The sequence below is a fragment of the Canis lupus genome, chromosome 9 (assembly GCF_003254725.2).
Source record: "Canis lupus dingo isolate Sandy chromosome 9, ASM325472v2, whole genome shotgun sequence".
NCBI lineage: Eukaryota > Metazoa > Chordata > Mammalia > Carnivora > Canidae > Canis > Canis lupus.
In genome coordinates this window covers 13,053,734-13,069,551 of record NC_064251.1, presented here as the reverse complement: position 1 = coordinate 13,069,551, position 15,818 = coordinate 13,053,734, and the positions used below count along the sequence as shown (strand labels likewise).

Sequence of the window (15,818 nt, the reverse complement as noted above, 5' to 3'; positions counted from 1 at the left end):
TAGCGAGGAGCGGCCCCGGCGCTCCCCGCCCCCGGCCGGCCCCGCCCCAGGATGGCCAGTTCCCATAGCAATCGCACAGACACCGGTTGCCAAGCAACCCCTCCCCCTCCCCCTCCCCTCCTCTCCGGCCCGCTCCCCCCAACCCCAGCCTCCTCCCGCCCCCACGCCGGCCTCCACCCCCTCGGGATCGCTCGGGTCTCGGGCCGCACGCGCGCCCGTGTGAGTTTCGGGGTGTTTCCTCGTGTCCGTGTGCGAGGGGGTGTGCGTGTGCGCGGAGTTGGCGGGGTCGGCCCGAGGGACCCCGGCTGGCGCGCAGCTGGCCGCGAGGGGACCCGCCCGCCCGCTCCGGCTCCTTTGTGTGTCGCGCGGAGCCGGGGCCGCGCCCACCCGGTTCCCGGCCGGCAGCCCGGGCAGGCGGTGCGTGCGCGTGTGCGCGCGTGTGCTGGGGTGGGGGCGCGGGCCCGGCCGTACCTTCGATGCAGCACACCCGCCACAGCCCCGAGTGGGTGAGGTCGCCGCGGGCGCGGCGGGGCGCGGGCCCGTCGTCCATGGTCAGGTTGGTGCCGTTGCAGATGTGCGCGCTGGAGTAGAGCCAGTAGTCGGTGCCGATGGCGATGGCCATGAGCGAGAAGGCTGCGAAGGCTCCGGCCGTGGTCAGCAGCATCTGCAGCCCGCGGTCGCATCGCACCATGGTGGGCGCCTCATAGTCCGCCGCCCGCCGGCCCGGCCCGCCGCGCCCGCCCGCCCTCCTCCCTCCGCGCGCCGCTCCGGGGGCGCCGGGCCGGGGGGCCGAGGGCCGAGGGCCGAGGGCCGGGGGGCGGCGCCGCGCTGCGCGCTCCGACCCGCGCCCCGGGCGTGCCTGCGCTCCGGCGCCGCCGGGGCTCGAACTCCGAGGCGCGGCGGCGAGTGAGGGCTGCGCGGGCCGCCGGGCTCCTCCCTCTCGGCCCGCCCTCCCGCTCGGCCCGCGCCTCCGCCCCGCGCCCTCCGCGCCGCCGCCCGCCGCCCGCCGCCCGCCGCCCGCCGCGCTCCGGGCCCGCGCCCCGCTCCTCCCGGCGCCGCCCCGCGCCTCGGCCCCCGCCCCGCCCCGCCGCGCCGCGCCCCCCGCCCCGCCCCGCCCCGCCCCGCCCCGCCCCGCGCCTCGGCCCCCGGCCCGGGCTTTCTCTCCGCGCGCCCCTCCCCGCCCCGCCCGCACGCGCCCTCCCCTGCCCTCCCCTGCCCTCCCCGCCTCTCCCCGGGTTCATTCACATTATTGGAGCGGAGGAAGCCGAGGCGCGGGCTCCCGGGAGGGCGGCGGGGGAGCCGCGGTGCCAGCCACCTCGCTTCCACTCCACTCGGGAGGACGCCCGGCTGCCCGACTCTCACCTGGGGAGCGCGCGCGCGGGGGCGGCCCTCCATCCCCCTGCTCCCAGCCGTGCCCTGACCTGGCCGGGCGGTGGAGGCAAGGCTGGCGCCGGGAGTGCTCAGGTCCGGGTTCCAGAAGCCCCAGATGTGGGTCACTACAGGCCACGCCGGGCCCTGGCCACTTCCCTCCCCCACCGGACTGCTCCTGCCCCCCCCGCCCCCCGCCGGCTCCTCCAGGGGACCCAGACTTTGGGGTCGAGGGAGAAGAGGGATGTCAGCCGGAGGTCATTCGGGAGGAACGTAGAATCCCTGTTTGGCAGAGGAGTGGTGAGGTTTTCATTGAAAAGGGGGCTCCCCTCCATTTCTGTATTTCTGATGGTCTGTAACTGTGAGCCCAGGGACACCCCAGTTGTGCTGGATTCAAACACCGCAGCCCTCGGCCGTTTCCCTCTTTCTCCTAGCTCCCTCTTGAATACCTTGATTTCTTTTCGCCTTTCCCTTACTCGAGCTTAACTGGCTTTCCCTCACCTCCGTCCCTTTATTGCCAGCCTCTGCCTCGAGCCCCGCTGGCTTCACTTAATTGCCTTTGCTGCTGGCATGATCCCAACCTGGACACACTCCCTTCTCCGAGGAGCCAGCGCAGGCTCCCTCTCCTTCAAAACCCAGCTCCAAACTCTTCCCTCCCGCAGGTTCCCGCAGAGACCAACACCTGGACGTCCTGGGTGGCTTCACTTCCGCCCTCCCCAAAGCTGGTCCTGTTGGCATCCGGGGTGACTGTCCTGGGGCTGCTGCCCTGGACCCCCAGGAAAGTGAAGGGAGCCTACCAAGAGCTGCCATATTCTTGGCGAGAGCCAGCTTGAATTTCACCTCCTTTCTAGCACCTTCCCTGGTCCCCACTACCCAAGGAAAATTAATGACCTCGTGCTAGAACTACTGGTCTGTCTTCTATGAGATTGGGAGCCTTTCTCATGTCCGACGTATGTGCTAAGTGCTGAAGGAACGTTTGGAGAGTGAAAGATGTTTCTTGTCCCCTGGAAAATTATACTCTGATTGGGGGAAATAGAGCATATAAATAAGTTCCAAGATAATGTAGCCTAAGGACCAGACTGGCTGCATTAGTTCATATTTGTGGCTCCTTCTCCTGCCTTTGGAGTGTCTTCATGCCTCCCCAAAGTTTCAAAGGACAAGAGCTGTCACCTATATTTTACTTCCAAGCACCTGCCGCCCGTTCTGCACACGGCAGGTGCCCAGCATACGCCTGAAGGCGCACACCAGATGTGAGATGGCCTGCTCTGGCTCAGAAAAGGGCTGCCTTCGTATGTCCCTAATAGCCACAAGGATAAACTCTGTCCTCAGAAGCACCCAGAAAGGTAGATCTCAAGCTTTCCTGTTTTTTTTTTTTTTTTTTTTGAGCAGATCTTTGCCTCAAATTAAATCTTAAACAGAAGCTCAACATAAACAAACCAGGTCTCCCACCAGTTAGCCATGCAGGTAAGAGCTAGCACTGCTCTGGTTAAATAGGGACCCAGTGTACCTGTACCTGCCCACCCAGCCCCCAGAGCACTCCTGTGAGTGGAAACCTAGATCCCACGAAATATGATATGAAAACCAACATCCTGAACCAGTATCTGGGTCCCTTGGGAACATCCCTTCCACCCTGTCCTGCTTGCAGTCTTTCTCAGGGACTTTGAGAGAAATAAATGGAAGCAAGATAAATGGATCTATTTATCTGTGGGATGGAGCAGGGGTGAGTGGCTTCCCTCAATCTGCTCTTAGGTCTGGGGAGTGACACAGGGGTGGTGGGGCCCTCTTCCAAGTTAGCGATCCTCGATCCCCATGTTAATCCCAAAACAGAAATCTTCATTCATCGGAGCCTGACTGGGCCAGCATTTGGGAGAGGAGACAGCACTGGAGTAGGAGCCAAGATGTCAGCATCTCATGCTGGCTCCACCACTCACTAGCAGATGATCTTGGACAAGCTAGAACCACCCAAGAGAAAGACACCTCTCCAAGTGCCCCTTTCAGAATGGTTTTGAGGATCCAATAAAGTAGCCTTGCACACTTAGCACCATTTGTGGAATCAGTAGTAAATGCTTCCTTTTCTACTTTTTGTGGGAGACAGTGAAGGAGACACTGTCTAGTGGATATATATTATTACATCATCTGTTATTCTCACTGTTATCCCCCTTACAATACCTGGGGAAACTGAGGCACAGGGTAGTTGAGTCACTTGCTCAAGGTCTCACACCTGGAAGGTCTCAGCTCAGATCCTGACGACCAGAATTTTCCAAGGGCACCAAACTGTCTCATTGTCCTTGTCAAGTGCTGCTTGACTGTGTTGTTACATATTACCTGTTGATTTGGGGGGGAAGGGAACTCGAATGGGGCTTGGCTATTTGCCTTTCTATCTGTGAACACCCAACTGGCAACCATGCTTAGTTCGGAGGTTGCGAGGGTGTAGACTGTGGAGTCAAATAAGGACTTGACCGCCAGTGAAGGGAGCTGGAGCAAACTCAAGACTGTCTGAGACCGTTCATCATGCCTGGGTGAGCACAATTTAAATCTGGAAATTTCTGCTCAGCCGGATTAGAGAACTCTAAATGGCAGTATTTAACTGCTGCCTGAGGTCCCTGGAGTTTCTCCCATGTGACATTTCCAGATCCGAGGGAGGGAATGTGTCTTTTGCTTGCTCAGGAGAAGGCACTGGGTTGGTCTTGTTCTGGAAAGGCTGGACACTTGGCATCTCCCCTTGGGGAGCCAGCCGCTCAGTGTAAGGTCTACTGTTGGGGGAGGGGACAAATCATCACACGTATTACCACCTCTGTGGACAGCTGAGCAGGTGGAGATACTGGGACCCGTCCTTCAAAGCCATCTTTTTTCAACACAAACTAGTTTCTTTCCCTCTCACCGGATCACTTGGGTAATTACCACAGTTCTTCGTTTTACTTTGGCTGTGAAGACAAAGCTTTAAAATGAGCTCAGAACCCTCTGACAATCCCAGTTCCAAGGCGAAGCAGCCGGGCGGTGGCCGTGGGAGAGGAATACGCATTAGACTGTTCACGCTGTGTAACGTGCATGTCAGAGCCGCCGAGCATCTGCAATCAGGGCGAGAAGGAAGGGAGAGGCCCTCCGCCAGCGAGGGGAACGCGGTTCCAAAAGCCTTTATTAAAAGCTTTGCTTTCCCCCTTTGTCCTCCAGAAATAATGACCTTTGTGTGGCAACTTTTTGTAATATCTCATTTCCATGCCCAAAGCAGATGGTTCTGCTGATTTCAGAAGACTTAATGGGGGCGGGGGGCATTTGGAGAGCCAGGGAGATATTTCCAGTGAATAGACATAAAGAGTGATTTTGATTTTCTATAGCAAAGGGTTGGGGATGAGTCTTAGAAGGTTCCGGGGCTTGGCTCAGTGTGGAGGCTTATCTGCAGCCCATCCAAGCTGCTCAGAATCCAAGAAGAATGCCTCCAGATCCTGGTACTGACAGCCTCCCCTCCATCAGATTATGCACACCGCAAGAATGAGGTTTTTTCTTTTTCTTCATATTTCAGTAGGTTCCTTTGAGGAAGAGCGCGGATCACAAAATGCTTCCTGGCTTTATGTATTCAAGTTTATTCCATTTCATTTGCTTATCACTTATATCCCATTCAAGGTGCTTGGAGCTGGATATGCAGCCTTCTTTCTCCGCCACAGTAAAGCGGCGGAGTTGCTCACCGTCTCCACACCAGGCCGGGCCCTAGAAGTGCAGAGGGAAGGGAAGCAGCATTTCAGGAGTGCCCTCTGTGTGCCGGTCCCTGTGCGTGCAGCACTTCATTCCATCATGGCAACAGCCGCCTAACAGCCGTGGGTGCCTTTACCCCCGTCTTGTAGAAGACGTACCTGCAGCTAAACAGCCTGAGCTGGGATTTGAACCCCGGTCTGCATGAGCGCAGCCAAGGTCTGCCGGCTACCAGAGGGTACCAGAGGGTACCGAGGTTGAGGGTCTTCAAAGTCCCTCTGCCCATGCCTGCTTCCTCCCCCGCTCCTCTTTCATGTATTTTTCCAGATAAAATCAGGTTCGAATGACGATCAAAGCCACAGGAGGGTGGAGGGGTTACCCAGGGGAGATGGAGCACATTTCCCATTTGTCGGGCAGTGAGCGGGGCTGATGGCAGGTGCGCGGGAAGCCGGCCTCAGGAACCCACCCTCCTCCTCCTCCTCCTCCTCCTCGTCCCTGTGCCCGCCCTGGTCCAGGGTCCTCCGGCTGCCACCCTGTCCTGGGTTTTCTGTTTACTGTCAACGGGAGGCGGACGCAGTGGCCTGCTGTCAGGGTTGCACAGCGAACAAAGCGGCCAACTGTGAGTGAAGTCCATGTGGGCTTCTAGAAGACCTGTGTGTTTTCAACCCGGATCCCACCAGGGGCTGCGCTCCGCGGCCGGCTGGGCGGTCTCCCCCGCTGGAATCTGTGCCAGTGCCGGCCCCGCTGATGAGCATATTGATATTAATGGCCCGACTAGGCCAAAGCTTCCGGCACAGCACGCTTGATAGTTAGCCGGTTATTCTGAGAACATTCTTTTCAAAACACTCGACAGGACAAACAGGCCAAGAGGTTCCTTTGTCCACAGCCAGCCTCTGAAACTGAGCCGACTCTCAAAGGATTGAGGAGAACACTCCAAGGAAGAAATTGGTGACAGAGGAGGCGCAAGCATTTGAAACCGGGGGGCTGGGTGGAGAAGATGGTCAGCGAGAGCGCAGCCTGCCTCTAACGGGCATCATTTGTGCTTTCGCCAAAGCGGAGCTTTTAGTTCCTAAAATATAACAGCCCTGTGCAGGAGCTGAAAGAACAGGGAGCGTTTCGTGCAGAACTTTGCCACAAAGTGCCTGGCTGTGGAATGCGAGGTCTGCGTCGGGGTCCATCTGGCTACTTTGGGCTCCTGAGTGGCACCTTCCTTTGCACCCCCTTGCCTCCCTGGCTCTCTGGGCTGCCCACGAGGGGATGGGGCTGGCTCCTCTGGGCCCTCTGGGAGCTGAGCTTGCTACCGAGTGGGAGGGATTGCTTTACACTGCAGATGTCCTTCTGAATCGCAGATATCAATGGGATATTTGCACTCCGCCTCCTGTCTTGGCTATTCCCACTCGTTTTGTTTTCAAAGGGCCACCAGGTCTTTGCTGATTTTGTCTCCATGGCCTTTTCTTGGGAACAGGAAAGGGAAGGTCACTGGCTTCAGGGTGACCCGGGTTTCTAGTTGAGCTCTGCCGTTTGCAGCTGTGTGGTCTTGGACTCGTGGCTGAAGCTCTCTGGGCTTCAGTAGAGTGGGGAGCCAAACCCTGCCTGGTGGGGTTCTTTAATCCGTTTGCGCGTATTAAAGAAGCCAGGCAAGGCACTTCCTCGACAGTGCTAACAGCTGATGTTTCCTGAGCATTTCATAAGCACCAGGCTCCATTCTAAATGCTTTACCACATTGTACATAACTCATTTGGTTTCCTCCAGAACTCTTCGAGACAGGCGTATTATCGATCTCATCCTACCATAGAGGTAAGGAAGGCACAGCGTGGGTAAATCACTTGCCAAAGGATGTACACTACAGGGCCAGATTGTGAACCTTGGCGGTCAGGCTCCAGAACCCATGCTTATAATTTTGATTTAATATGTGCTTAATAGGGGCACCTGGGTGGCTCAATGGTGGAGCGTCTGCCTTCAGCTCAGGTTGTGATCCCGGGGTCCTGGGATCGAGTTCTGCATCGGGCTCCCCGCCGGGAGCCTGCTTCTCCCTCTGCCTATGTCTCTGCCTCTCTCTCTGTGTCTCTCATGAATAAATAAATAAAATCTTTTAAAAAATTTAAAAATAATATGTGCTTAATAAATGGTAGCTTTCATTATTCTACTCATTAATACCCCCTAACAGTTAAGTTTAAGTTACTCAGTATCCTCCTCTATGAATAATCTCTGACTTTATAAAACTCAAGCTTCCTTTATAATATAGACCAGCTCCCATTATCCTCTCCAGTCCCAGAAATACTGGCTTTCTCCCAGTGGACCCCTTTCTGTTGGTTCATTTTGTCCTCTGGGAACCTATGAATGTGGATCTTCTGGGTGACAAAGACATTACTTTATTAATAATAATTTAATATTAGAGAGAGAACAAGCAGAGGAGGGGCAGAGAGAGAGGGAGAGAGAATCTTAAGCAGGCTCCATGCTGGGCGATGTGGGGCTCAATCTCACAATCCTGAGATCATGACCTGAGCTGAAATCAAGAGTCGGATGCTCAGCCGATTGTGCCCCCCAGGCACCCCGACAAAGACATTATTATTTTTTTAATTTTTATTTATTTATGATAGTCACACACAGAGAGAGAGAGAGAGAGAGGCAGAGACACAGGCAGAGGGAGAAGCAGGCTTCATGCACCGGGAGCCTGACGTGGGATTCGATCCCGGGTCTCCAGGATGGCGCCCTGGGCCAAAGGCAGGAGCTAAACCACTGCGCCACCCAGGGATCCCCCGACAAGGACATTATTAAAATCATTGCTGTCTGTTGCCAAGACTCTCTGAAATCTTGTGGCCAGAGGACAGCTGGGCCTGAGGCAACCAGGGGTGTAGGATTCAGAGCTGAGGCAAGTTCCTCAGTTCTCCCCAGCTACCACATGGCACAGCAGCACCCACCCTGGGAGAGCCGTTGAAAGGTTTGAAGACTATGTGTAGGGTGCGTGGCCCCAGCTGACCCAGTCAAGGTGGTCTGGTATCAGCAGATGTCACTGGTAGGTGCACATCATATGCAATAAGAAATAATACTTATTGTATGGGTGATCAACGCACCTAGGGTTCTTTTTTGGGGTTGACTTTGGGATCCTCTTCAAGTGGTCTGCAGAATCACTGGGGTCTTCTCTGGTGTGTCTGCTGGGAAGTACCTGCTTCCTGGCATGGCCTTTGGGCCTTCTTCATCCCCCCCTAGACCAAGGCAGCCCTGGGCAGAGCGCATGCTCAGATGCTCCCATCTAGTTCCACACTTGGCTGGATCTGATAACAGACCATTTCCAGATAAACAGGGGATGTGGAAAATGAATTGGCTTCCTAGAGGAAAGATCTTAAGTGCTTCAGATCTTTTTAAATTCAGGAGAAATATTCTTTGGCTGGTGCCGTATCTTTGGAGGGTGTTGTCATCTGGAGGATGGCACCTGTCCTCTTGCAGCCCCTACCCAGAGGGGAGGCCCTGAGGCAGTTCCGCAGGTGATGGTTCTGAGCATCCTGGAACCAGGTGCCACGTCTCCTGCTTCCCTGACCCGCCGCCCCGTTGGGCTCCTCGGCACACCTAAGTCCAACAATCTGTTGTCCCACATAATGGGTTTGTGATGCAATAGGATTAACAGCAGCTCTCATTTATTGAAACGTTACGTGTGCTGTGGCACTTTATAATAACAAAGGTGTAGTTTCCCCATTTTACAGAAGATGAAACGGAGGCGTTGGGGGGCAAGTAACTTACTCAAGGTGGAGGCTAGTACACAGAAGAGCTAGGACTCTGGCCTAGGACCGGCCGTCTCCAGGGAACACATTCTTGCCATAGCTCCATAGTTTTCCACCCTGGAAACCCTTGACGATGGCCGAGGGGGCCTTAAGGGATATATGCCCCACTCCCAGAGATTCTGACCACGCTGAAATGACACTTGAACATCAATATTTCTTAGAACTCCCAAGTGATTCCTGATGTATAGCTGGGAAAGAATCAGGGCACGAAGCCATAATACCTTTGGACACAAGTTCTCTGAAAAGTGTTTGGTTTTTGACTAAATTCATTGCCAGCAAACACAATGCCTAGCTCGGTCTCTGTGGTAACTAATAGGAAATGGTGGGCTGGGGGCTCCTGGTGTCAGCTGGACGGCTGTGCCCAGGGCGAGTGGGGGAAGATAGCCATTATGCTGGTGAACATCTGGGAGATTCTACAAGACTCTCATTGCCACTTCTAGCCCTGTAACCAAGATGACTTGCCCTGTCCCCAGCGTGGGTCATGCTGTCCTGCCATTTGTCTGCCTTCTCACCCAGCAGGCGACAAATGCCCAGCAGGGCAAACTAGGGAGGGCTCTGGCTCTGCCTGCAGAAGGCCTCCCAGGATGGGAGAGTCTGGGAATGCAGAGACCAAGCCAGCTTCTTCTTCTCCAGCGCCTTATCCCACTGATAATTGGAATCTGCTGTGGGGAGCTGGTCACACGCACCACCCCCCTCACTGGTTTAGCTGGGAAAGTCAGGGAGCTTTGGCATCAGACCAGAGGGCACCAAGGATGAGATGCAGACGGGGTGCTCGTGGTGGTCCTGTGCCTGGCTCTTATGGGGGTTGGGGGCTGTGGGATGTCAAGTGGCAGACGTACCTGGGTCTCTCAGGATGCCCCAGCCCCATCCACTCCTCCCTCTGTTTCGGCCCCAGGCTCCTCCTCCCTCTGCCTCGGCCAATTCCCAGCAAGCCGCCCGCTGCACTTGCCAATGGAGCCAGATGCTGCTTTAGGGAAAATACCTTCTGGAGTTTGTTGTCTGAGCCCTCCCAGCTGACACCCACGGTGGAGAAGATGTGTCAGGATAAATGGAAAATCTCTTCATAAATATTTGAAAAAGGCAAAAAGGAAAAGAAAAAAAGAACCCCAAACTCCTAGCATTTGGGAGCCTCTTAGTGATCGCTGCTAACAGACGGGGATGCAGGTCGCTAACATTCATCAGTTTGTAGTACAATCCCGGGGAGAGTGGCCGGGAGCCCTGGGCTTAGTTCAGGGGCTGCGGGCATCGCGGGGTCCCTCGGCTCACCCTGTGGCGCAGGGGAGGGGACAGACCTGTCCGGCCCACTGATGGAAGCCACAGAGCACGCGCAGATGCCGAGGTGCCCTTTATCCATAATGCATAATTGTGTCTTTAAACTCAACTGCCTTGGGACTTTATTACGAGTAGAGCACAGGCTAAAGTGGCTTACAGGGGGACCCCTGGGAGAAGAATAAAGAGGCCCTGGGGGCTGAAGAGCTAACAGGGTAATGCTGGTGCCCACAAACAAAAAGAGAATGGCCTACCCTGGCCTGTAGGGTCCAAAGGTTGGGGGCCCTCCCACCCCCACACTCCCTCGGGCTGTTTTGGTGCAGGGGAGACAGGGCGTTTTGAAGTCGGGACTCTCTAGTAAAGGGGGGCCCTTCTCAGGTTTGGTTATCAAAGAAACCCACCCATGCAGGGGCAGCATCTTGGCCTCAGCCCTGACACTCCAGGTCTGGCCACACCACCCCTGTGAGCCCCTGGGAACAAAAGCTGGGGCTCCCGACTCCGTGAATGTGCCCTACCTGTGCACACCCCTCTCTGCATTCCTCATGCAATGTCACTTGCCTGACCCAGGGGCCTGGTTTCCTGCCCATCTTGGATCATGGCAGATGGACTCTTCATCCTGGAGGGGAGCATGGTCTGTAGGAGCAGGAACTACGCTGGGGCCGAGTCTCTAGGAGACAAAACCCCGGGGTGGACAATCAAAGTGTGGGTGCTTGTGGTTAACTTGGAAAGGCAGATGTGTCTGAGACCCTTGAAGGACGCTGCAGAGGGCCCCCTGTGCTTAGAGCCTCTCTGCCCTGAGAGGTGGGTGCACAGACAACCCTCCCACTTTTTAGCAGCTGGAACCCTTCAGTTTCCATAGCTGGTGTCATCACGATGGCAGGGGGTCTTCAGTGTGAGCTGGAGTGTGAGGAGAAGGCTGCCTGTGAATGAGGTGGGTGTGATGAGATGTCTGTCCCCAGGCATAGGATACCAGGTCACAGATACCTTGACCAAGGCATTCGGAGGAGCCTTTCTCATTGACCTGTGTTTTAGTCGTCTCCAGAGAAACATGTATATAAGAGGAGATTTATTATGGGCATCCACTCACAAAATTATGGAGGCAAGAAGTCCCAGGGTGTGCCGTCTGCGAGATGGAGAACCAGGAAGGCTGGTGGTATAATTCAGCCTACACCCAAAGGCATGAGAACCAGGTCTGATGTCCATGAGCAGAGAAAGATGGATGTCCCAGCTCCAGAATAGAGAGAGAATTCTCTCTCTTCCTCTGTCTTTCTGTCTTAGGGCTTTAGTGGATTGGACGACGCACCCCCCACCCCTTGCACTAGAGAGGACCATCTCTACTCAGTCTCTCAGTCTACCGTCTCAAAGACTAACCTCTTCCAGAAACACCCTCAGAGGCACACTCAGAAATCATCTTTTAGGGGAATCCCTGGGTGGCTCAGTGGTTTAGTGCCTGCCTTTGGCCCAGGGTGTGATCCTGGAGTCCTGGGATCAAGTCCCACATCAGGCTCCCCGCATGGAGCCTGCTTTTCCCTCTGCCTTTGTCTCTGCCTCTCTCTCTCTCTGTGTGTGACTCTCATGAATAAATAAATAAAATCTTAAAAAAAAAAAAAAAGAAAGAAAGAAAGAAATCATCTTTTACCAGCCTCTGGGCGTCTCTCGGCCCAACCAAGTTAGCCACATAAAATGAACCATCATAACCCACCTCCTCCTCACGCACAGATATTGGAATATTAATTGCTTTTGGAAGGAGGTCGGGAGAAGGAGAGCACGGAGGCTGGGCCATGCAACTATGACTCAAATTCTCTGTGGTAGATGATGAGTCAGTTCTACCTGAAATGCTGTGCTCTGGCCACAGTTCTAACCAACCTCAGAGAAGCTGATGGTAAATACAAACACCCCGAAATGTAAGCTGGCTGAAAAGCAGAGGGTTTGCTTCTGACAGAGCATCTGAGTTACACGTGGTTCTCCAGGCAATAGCAGTGTCTGGCCTTGGGTTGCTTGAATTCTCTTTGATGAGGGATTATGAAGGGTAAAGGAGATGGCTCATTTATTTACTCAGTTGGCAGATGTAGTGGGTTGAATTGTGGCCCCCAAAAGGGAATGTCCGTGGCCTAATACCCGGAACCTCTGAATGTGACCTTATTTGGAAAAAAGGCTCTTTGCAGATGTAATCAAGTTGGGGTTCTTGAGATGAGATCATCGTGAATTAGAGTGGGCCCTCAGTCTGACAAGTGTCCTTACAAGAGGATGGGAGGAGACCCACAGGCCTGGAAGACACAGGCAGAGAACGGACTGACACAGACGTAAAGTCAAGGAATGCCAAGGATTTCCAGCAGCCACCAGAAGTTAGGGGAGAGGCGTGACATAGATTCTTCCTCAGAGCTTCCAGGAGGAACCTACCCTGTCAACACCTTTGATGTCAGACTTTTATCCTCTAGAATATGAAACAATAAATATGTATTGTTTTAAACCACCCAGTTTGTGATAGTTGTAGCCCTAGGACACTAACGCAATGAACATTCGAGGGCTCTCAGGTGCAAGGCAACGGATTCATCACTCAACACTGCCATAAGCGGAGAAGGGGTCTTGACTTTCCCCACACAAGGCGAAAACCCCAAGAGGGCAGAGGCCATCTCTGTTTTATTCACTTCTGACCCTCCAACCCCCAACGTAAGGTCAGGCACGGAGAAATGCCCAATATATATTCACTGAATGAAAAGATAAACAAATAGCTCTCCTGAGCCATAGGGGGTGGGGGATAGTAAAGACGGACCCACACTGGAGGCCCCTGAGGGCCTCAGTGGGTTAAGCATCTGACTCTTACTTAGGCTCAGGTTTCGATCCCAGGGTCATGGGATCGAGCCCTGCATTGGGCTCTGCGCTCAGTGTGGAGCCCGACTGTCCCTCTCCTTGTGTTCCTCCTCCTCTCTCTCTCTTTAAAATAAATAAATAATAAAATCTTTAAAAATATCTTTTCAAAAAATTAAAAAGAAAACAAAAACCTGCTTAAAAAAAAGAAAACAGAAAGAATCCACACTTGTGTGGCAAACTTCTCCGGAGACCCTACAAGTTTATTATCTCATGACAGCAGGCTTGGAAATGTAATTACTTTGTTTTTCTCTCTCCTCCAAAAGCCTTGTTTTTAAAGTTTGGTTTTTTTTCTACCCCCCGACGATTCCTGCCACCCCACCCACCCCGGAGTAAATACGTGCTAGGGCAGCAGAAAGAGAAGAGTGGGCTCAGGAAAGAGCGTGCGCGTGCTGGCTTGCGAAAAGCCAGACCCCCGGAAGGAAAACTTGCTGTCAAACTGAACATCTGATGAAAGTTAAAATGCTCTTGCAGAAATAAATTGGTTGCTCTAGCAACCCCCAGAAGAAAAACATAGAAAGAGAAGGTGGGGCGGTGGCGGGGCTTGGAGGGGTGGAGGGGTAGGGGGAGTCAGCTAACTCTGGTCTGAGCTTGAGAGAAGGAGCTGTCCAAATAGAATTGTGGGACGCCACTGTGAAATGTCTCACGTTACTGGCCTAAAAGGATGTTTGCCTGCTTGCCTGGGTCTGGGCAGTGCAGTCCTGGTTGGCCACCTGCGTCGCCTTCCTGGCTGGCTTCCGTGGGCCGCAGAGTGTTCAGTGCCCTCCGCACAATGCCTCTGGCTCCTCTCAAAGTTGTGTACCGGCTCCTGTACTAAAATGCTCCTGGATACTTGCTCTTTAAAGAGACCCTGTTCTGGGTGCTTCGATAATGAGTAATCAACTTCCAAAAGACTCTCATTGGAAATTCAGATTCTTATCTATATATGGTTCTTGGGAGTGGAATCCACCCACTTGTGCCAGGAGAGTTCACCAAAGGTATCAGAGCAAGGAGTGAACGCTCAGAGGAGACTCTTGGTGGTGCATTTGGGGTTCATGGGGAATGACAACCCACTTCTGGGAGAGAAGGGCAGCAGGGCGCCGACCGCAGGGTTGTGGGAGGGTGGGTACAGGCACGTTTTTTTATGAAACGTGGTGGTCCTACTGAGCGAGCAGCCCAGCCGTGGCTGGTTTTCTCTGAGCAGATCATCTGCTGAGCATGTGAGTCTAGAGAAGCACTTTTAAAGGCGAAAAGGCACAAAGGATGTTCACGTGGAAGTGGTTGTTGGGGGGATGGAGGCCATCCATGAAGTTTGCAGGTCATCCCACTCATTCATCCTTGTTCAACCCTTGAATCCTGTCTTTGGGAGGCAACATAATGGCTCCACAAAGAAGCCTGTGTCCTGATCCTGGGAACCTGTAAATATATTACATTGTGTGATGAAGTGGAATTAAGGTTGCTAATCAGCCGACTTTCAGATGAGCAATTATCCTGGGTTATCTGTGTGGGCCCAACATAATCACGAAGGTCCTTAAAAGGAAGCTGCCAGAGTTCAGAGTGATACAATATGACAGAGCCTTTGCTGGCTTTGATGATGAAAGAAGAGGCATGAGCCACAGAACACAGGTGGCATCTAGATGCTGGAAAGGCCAGGAGATGGATTTTCTCATAGAGCCTCTGGAAAGGAACACCACCCTGTAGACACTTAACTGTAATCCCAGAGACCCATTTTGGACTTTTGAATGACACAAAGGTAGGCTAATAAATTTATGTTGTTTTAGGCCACTGAAGTGTGGGAATTTGTTATAGCAGCCCTAGGGCACCATTCTGCCTCTAAGTACCAGGCCCCACACCAGGTTCTGGGGGATTGGAGTCCATTGAGACATGGCTGCTAGCCTCACAAGGTTTGTAGTCCAGAGAAGGGGGAAGCCAGGAAAATCCACAGTTGAGGCCCCGTAATGTAGGTGGTGGAGTGCTGTGGGGGTGGCAGAGGGCTGTACTCAGGGAAGGTGTCCCTTGAAAGATGGACTGGAAGGATTGGCTAGTGGGGGAATGATGTCCAAGATGGGGGGAAGAGATGACCACCTGAGGGGGAGGTGAGAGAAGCAGCACTGAACTATACTAGGCATTACAGAGCTAAGTGAAGTAGCGTAAACTAAGCTAAGAACCATAGAACTAAGCCAAGTACAGAACTAAGCTAAGTACTATAGAACTAGGCCAAGTACCACTGAACTAAGCTAAGTACTGTAGAACTAAGTACTTTAGAATGAAGCTAAGTGACTATAGAGGTAAGCTAAGTACTTTAGAGTTAAGCTAAGTACCATGGAACTAAGCCAAGTACTTTAGAACTAATCTATATACTGTAGAACTAAGTTAACTAAGCTATGTACTATAGAACTAAGTCAAGTACCATAGAACGAAGCCAAGTACTGCAGAACTAAGCCAAGTACTGCAGAACTAAGCCAAGTACTGCAGAACTAAGCTAAGTACTATAGAACTAAGCTAAGTACTATAGAACTAAGCACTCTGAGCTAAACTAAGAACTGCAGAGCTAATTGAGGTATAAGGAGCTAAGTACCATAGAGCTAGGTTAGGTACTGTGAAATTAGCCAAGCACTACAGAGCAAAACTAAGCAACTTGACTTTTATCTGGAGAGCTGCAGGGAGCCTCTGAAGCATTCTGAGAGGGGGCTGACAATATTTTGATCAAACTGACCAGACAGAGTAGAAAAGGGCCTGTCAAAAACAGGGCCACGCTGATCAAAACCACAACTTCTCCAGTCAGTGGGCTGAGAAGGATCTGCCTCCTGGGAAGAGAGCGAGGCCTTTCTGCTGGGGCTTTGCCTTCCCCTTCACGCCACCCTCTTC

At 53.4% G+C, this 15,818-nt stretch overlaps 1 protein-coding gene and 1 long non-coding RNA gene across 5 annotated transcripts in view; one reads left to right on the top strand and one right to left on the bottom strand.

The window, feature by feature from the left end:
• Window positions 1–752, bottom strand: part of CACNG4 (calcium voltage-gated channel auxiliary subunit gamma 4) — a 60,273-nt gene extending 59,521 nt beyond the window's left edge. Inside the window, exon 1 of the mRNA XM_025436668.3 lies at window positions 472–752. Within this exon, the coding sequence (XP_025292453.1) occupies window positions 472–691 (220 nt within the window). The 5' untranslated portion in view covers window positions 692–752. The remainder of the gene's footprint in view (window positions 1–471) is intronic.
• LOC112652956 (uncharacterized) lies at window positions 90–3,421 on the top strand. Of its 4 annotated transcripts, XR_007413148.1 has the most exons (4): window positions 90–219; window positions 573–692; window positions 2,031–2,832; window positions 3,196–3,421. It is a non-coding gene; the product is annotated as an uncharacterized LOC112652956 (long non-coding RNA). The 4 variants fall into 4 exon arrangements; XR_003131836.3 differs by lacking the exon at window positions 573–692 and having other exon boundaries at window positions 118–219; window positions 2,758–2,832; XR_004818925.2 differs by lacking the exon at window positions 573–692 and having other exon boundaries at window positions 136–219.
• Window positions 3,422–15,818: the final 12,397 nt, after the last annotated feature.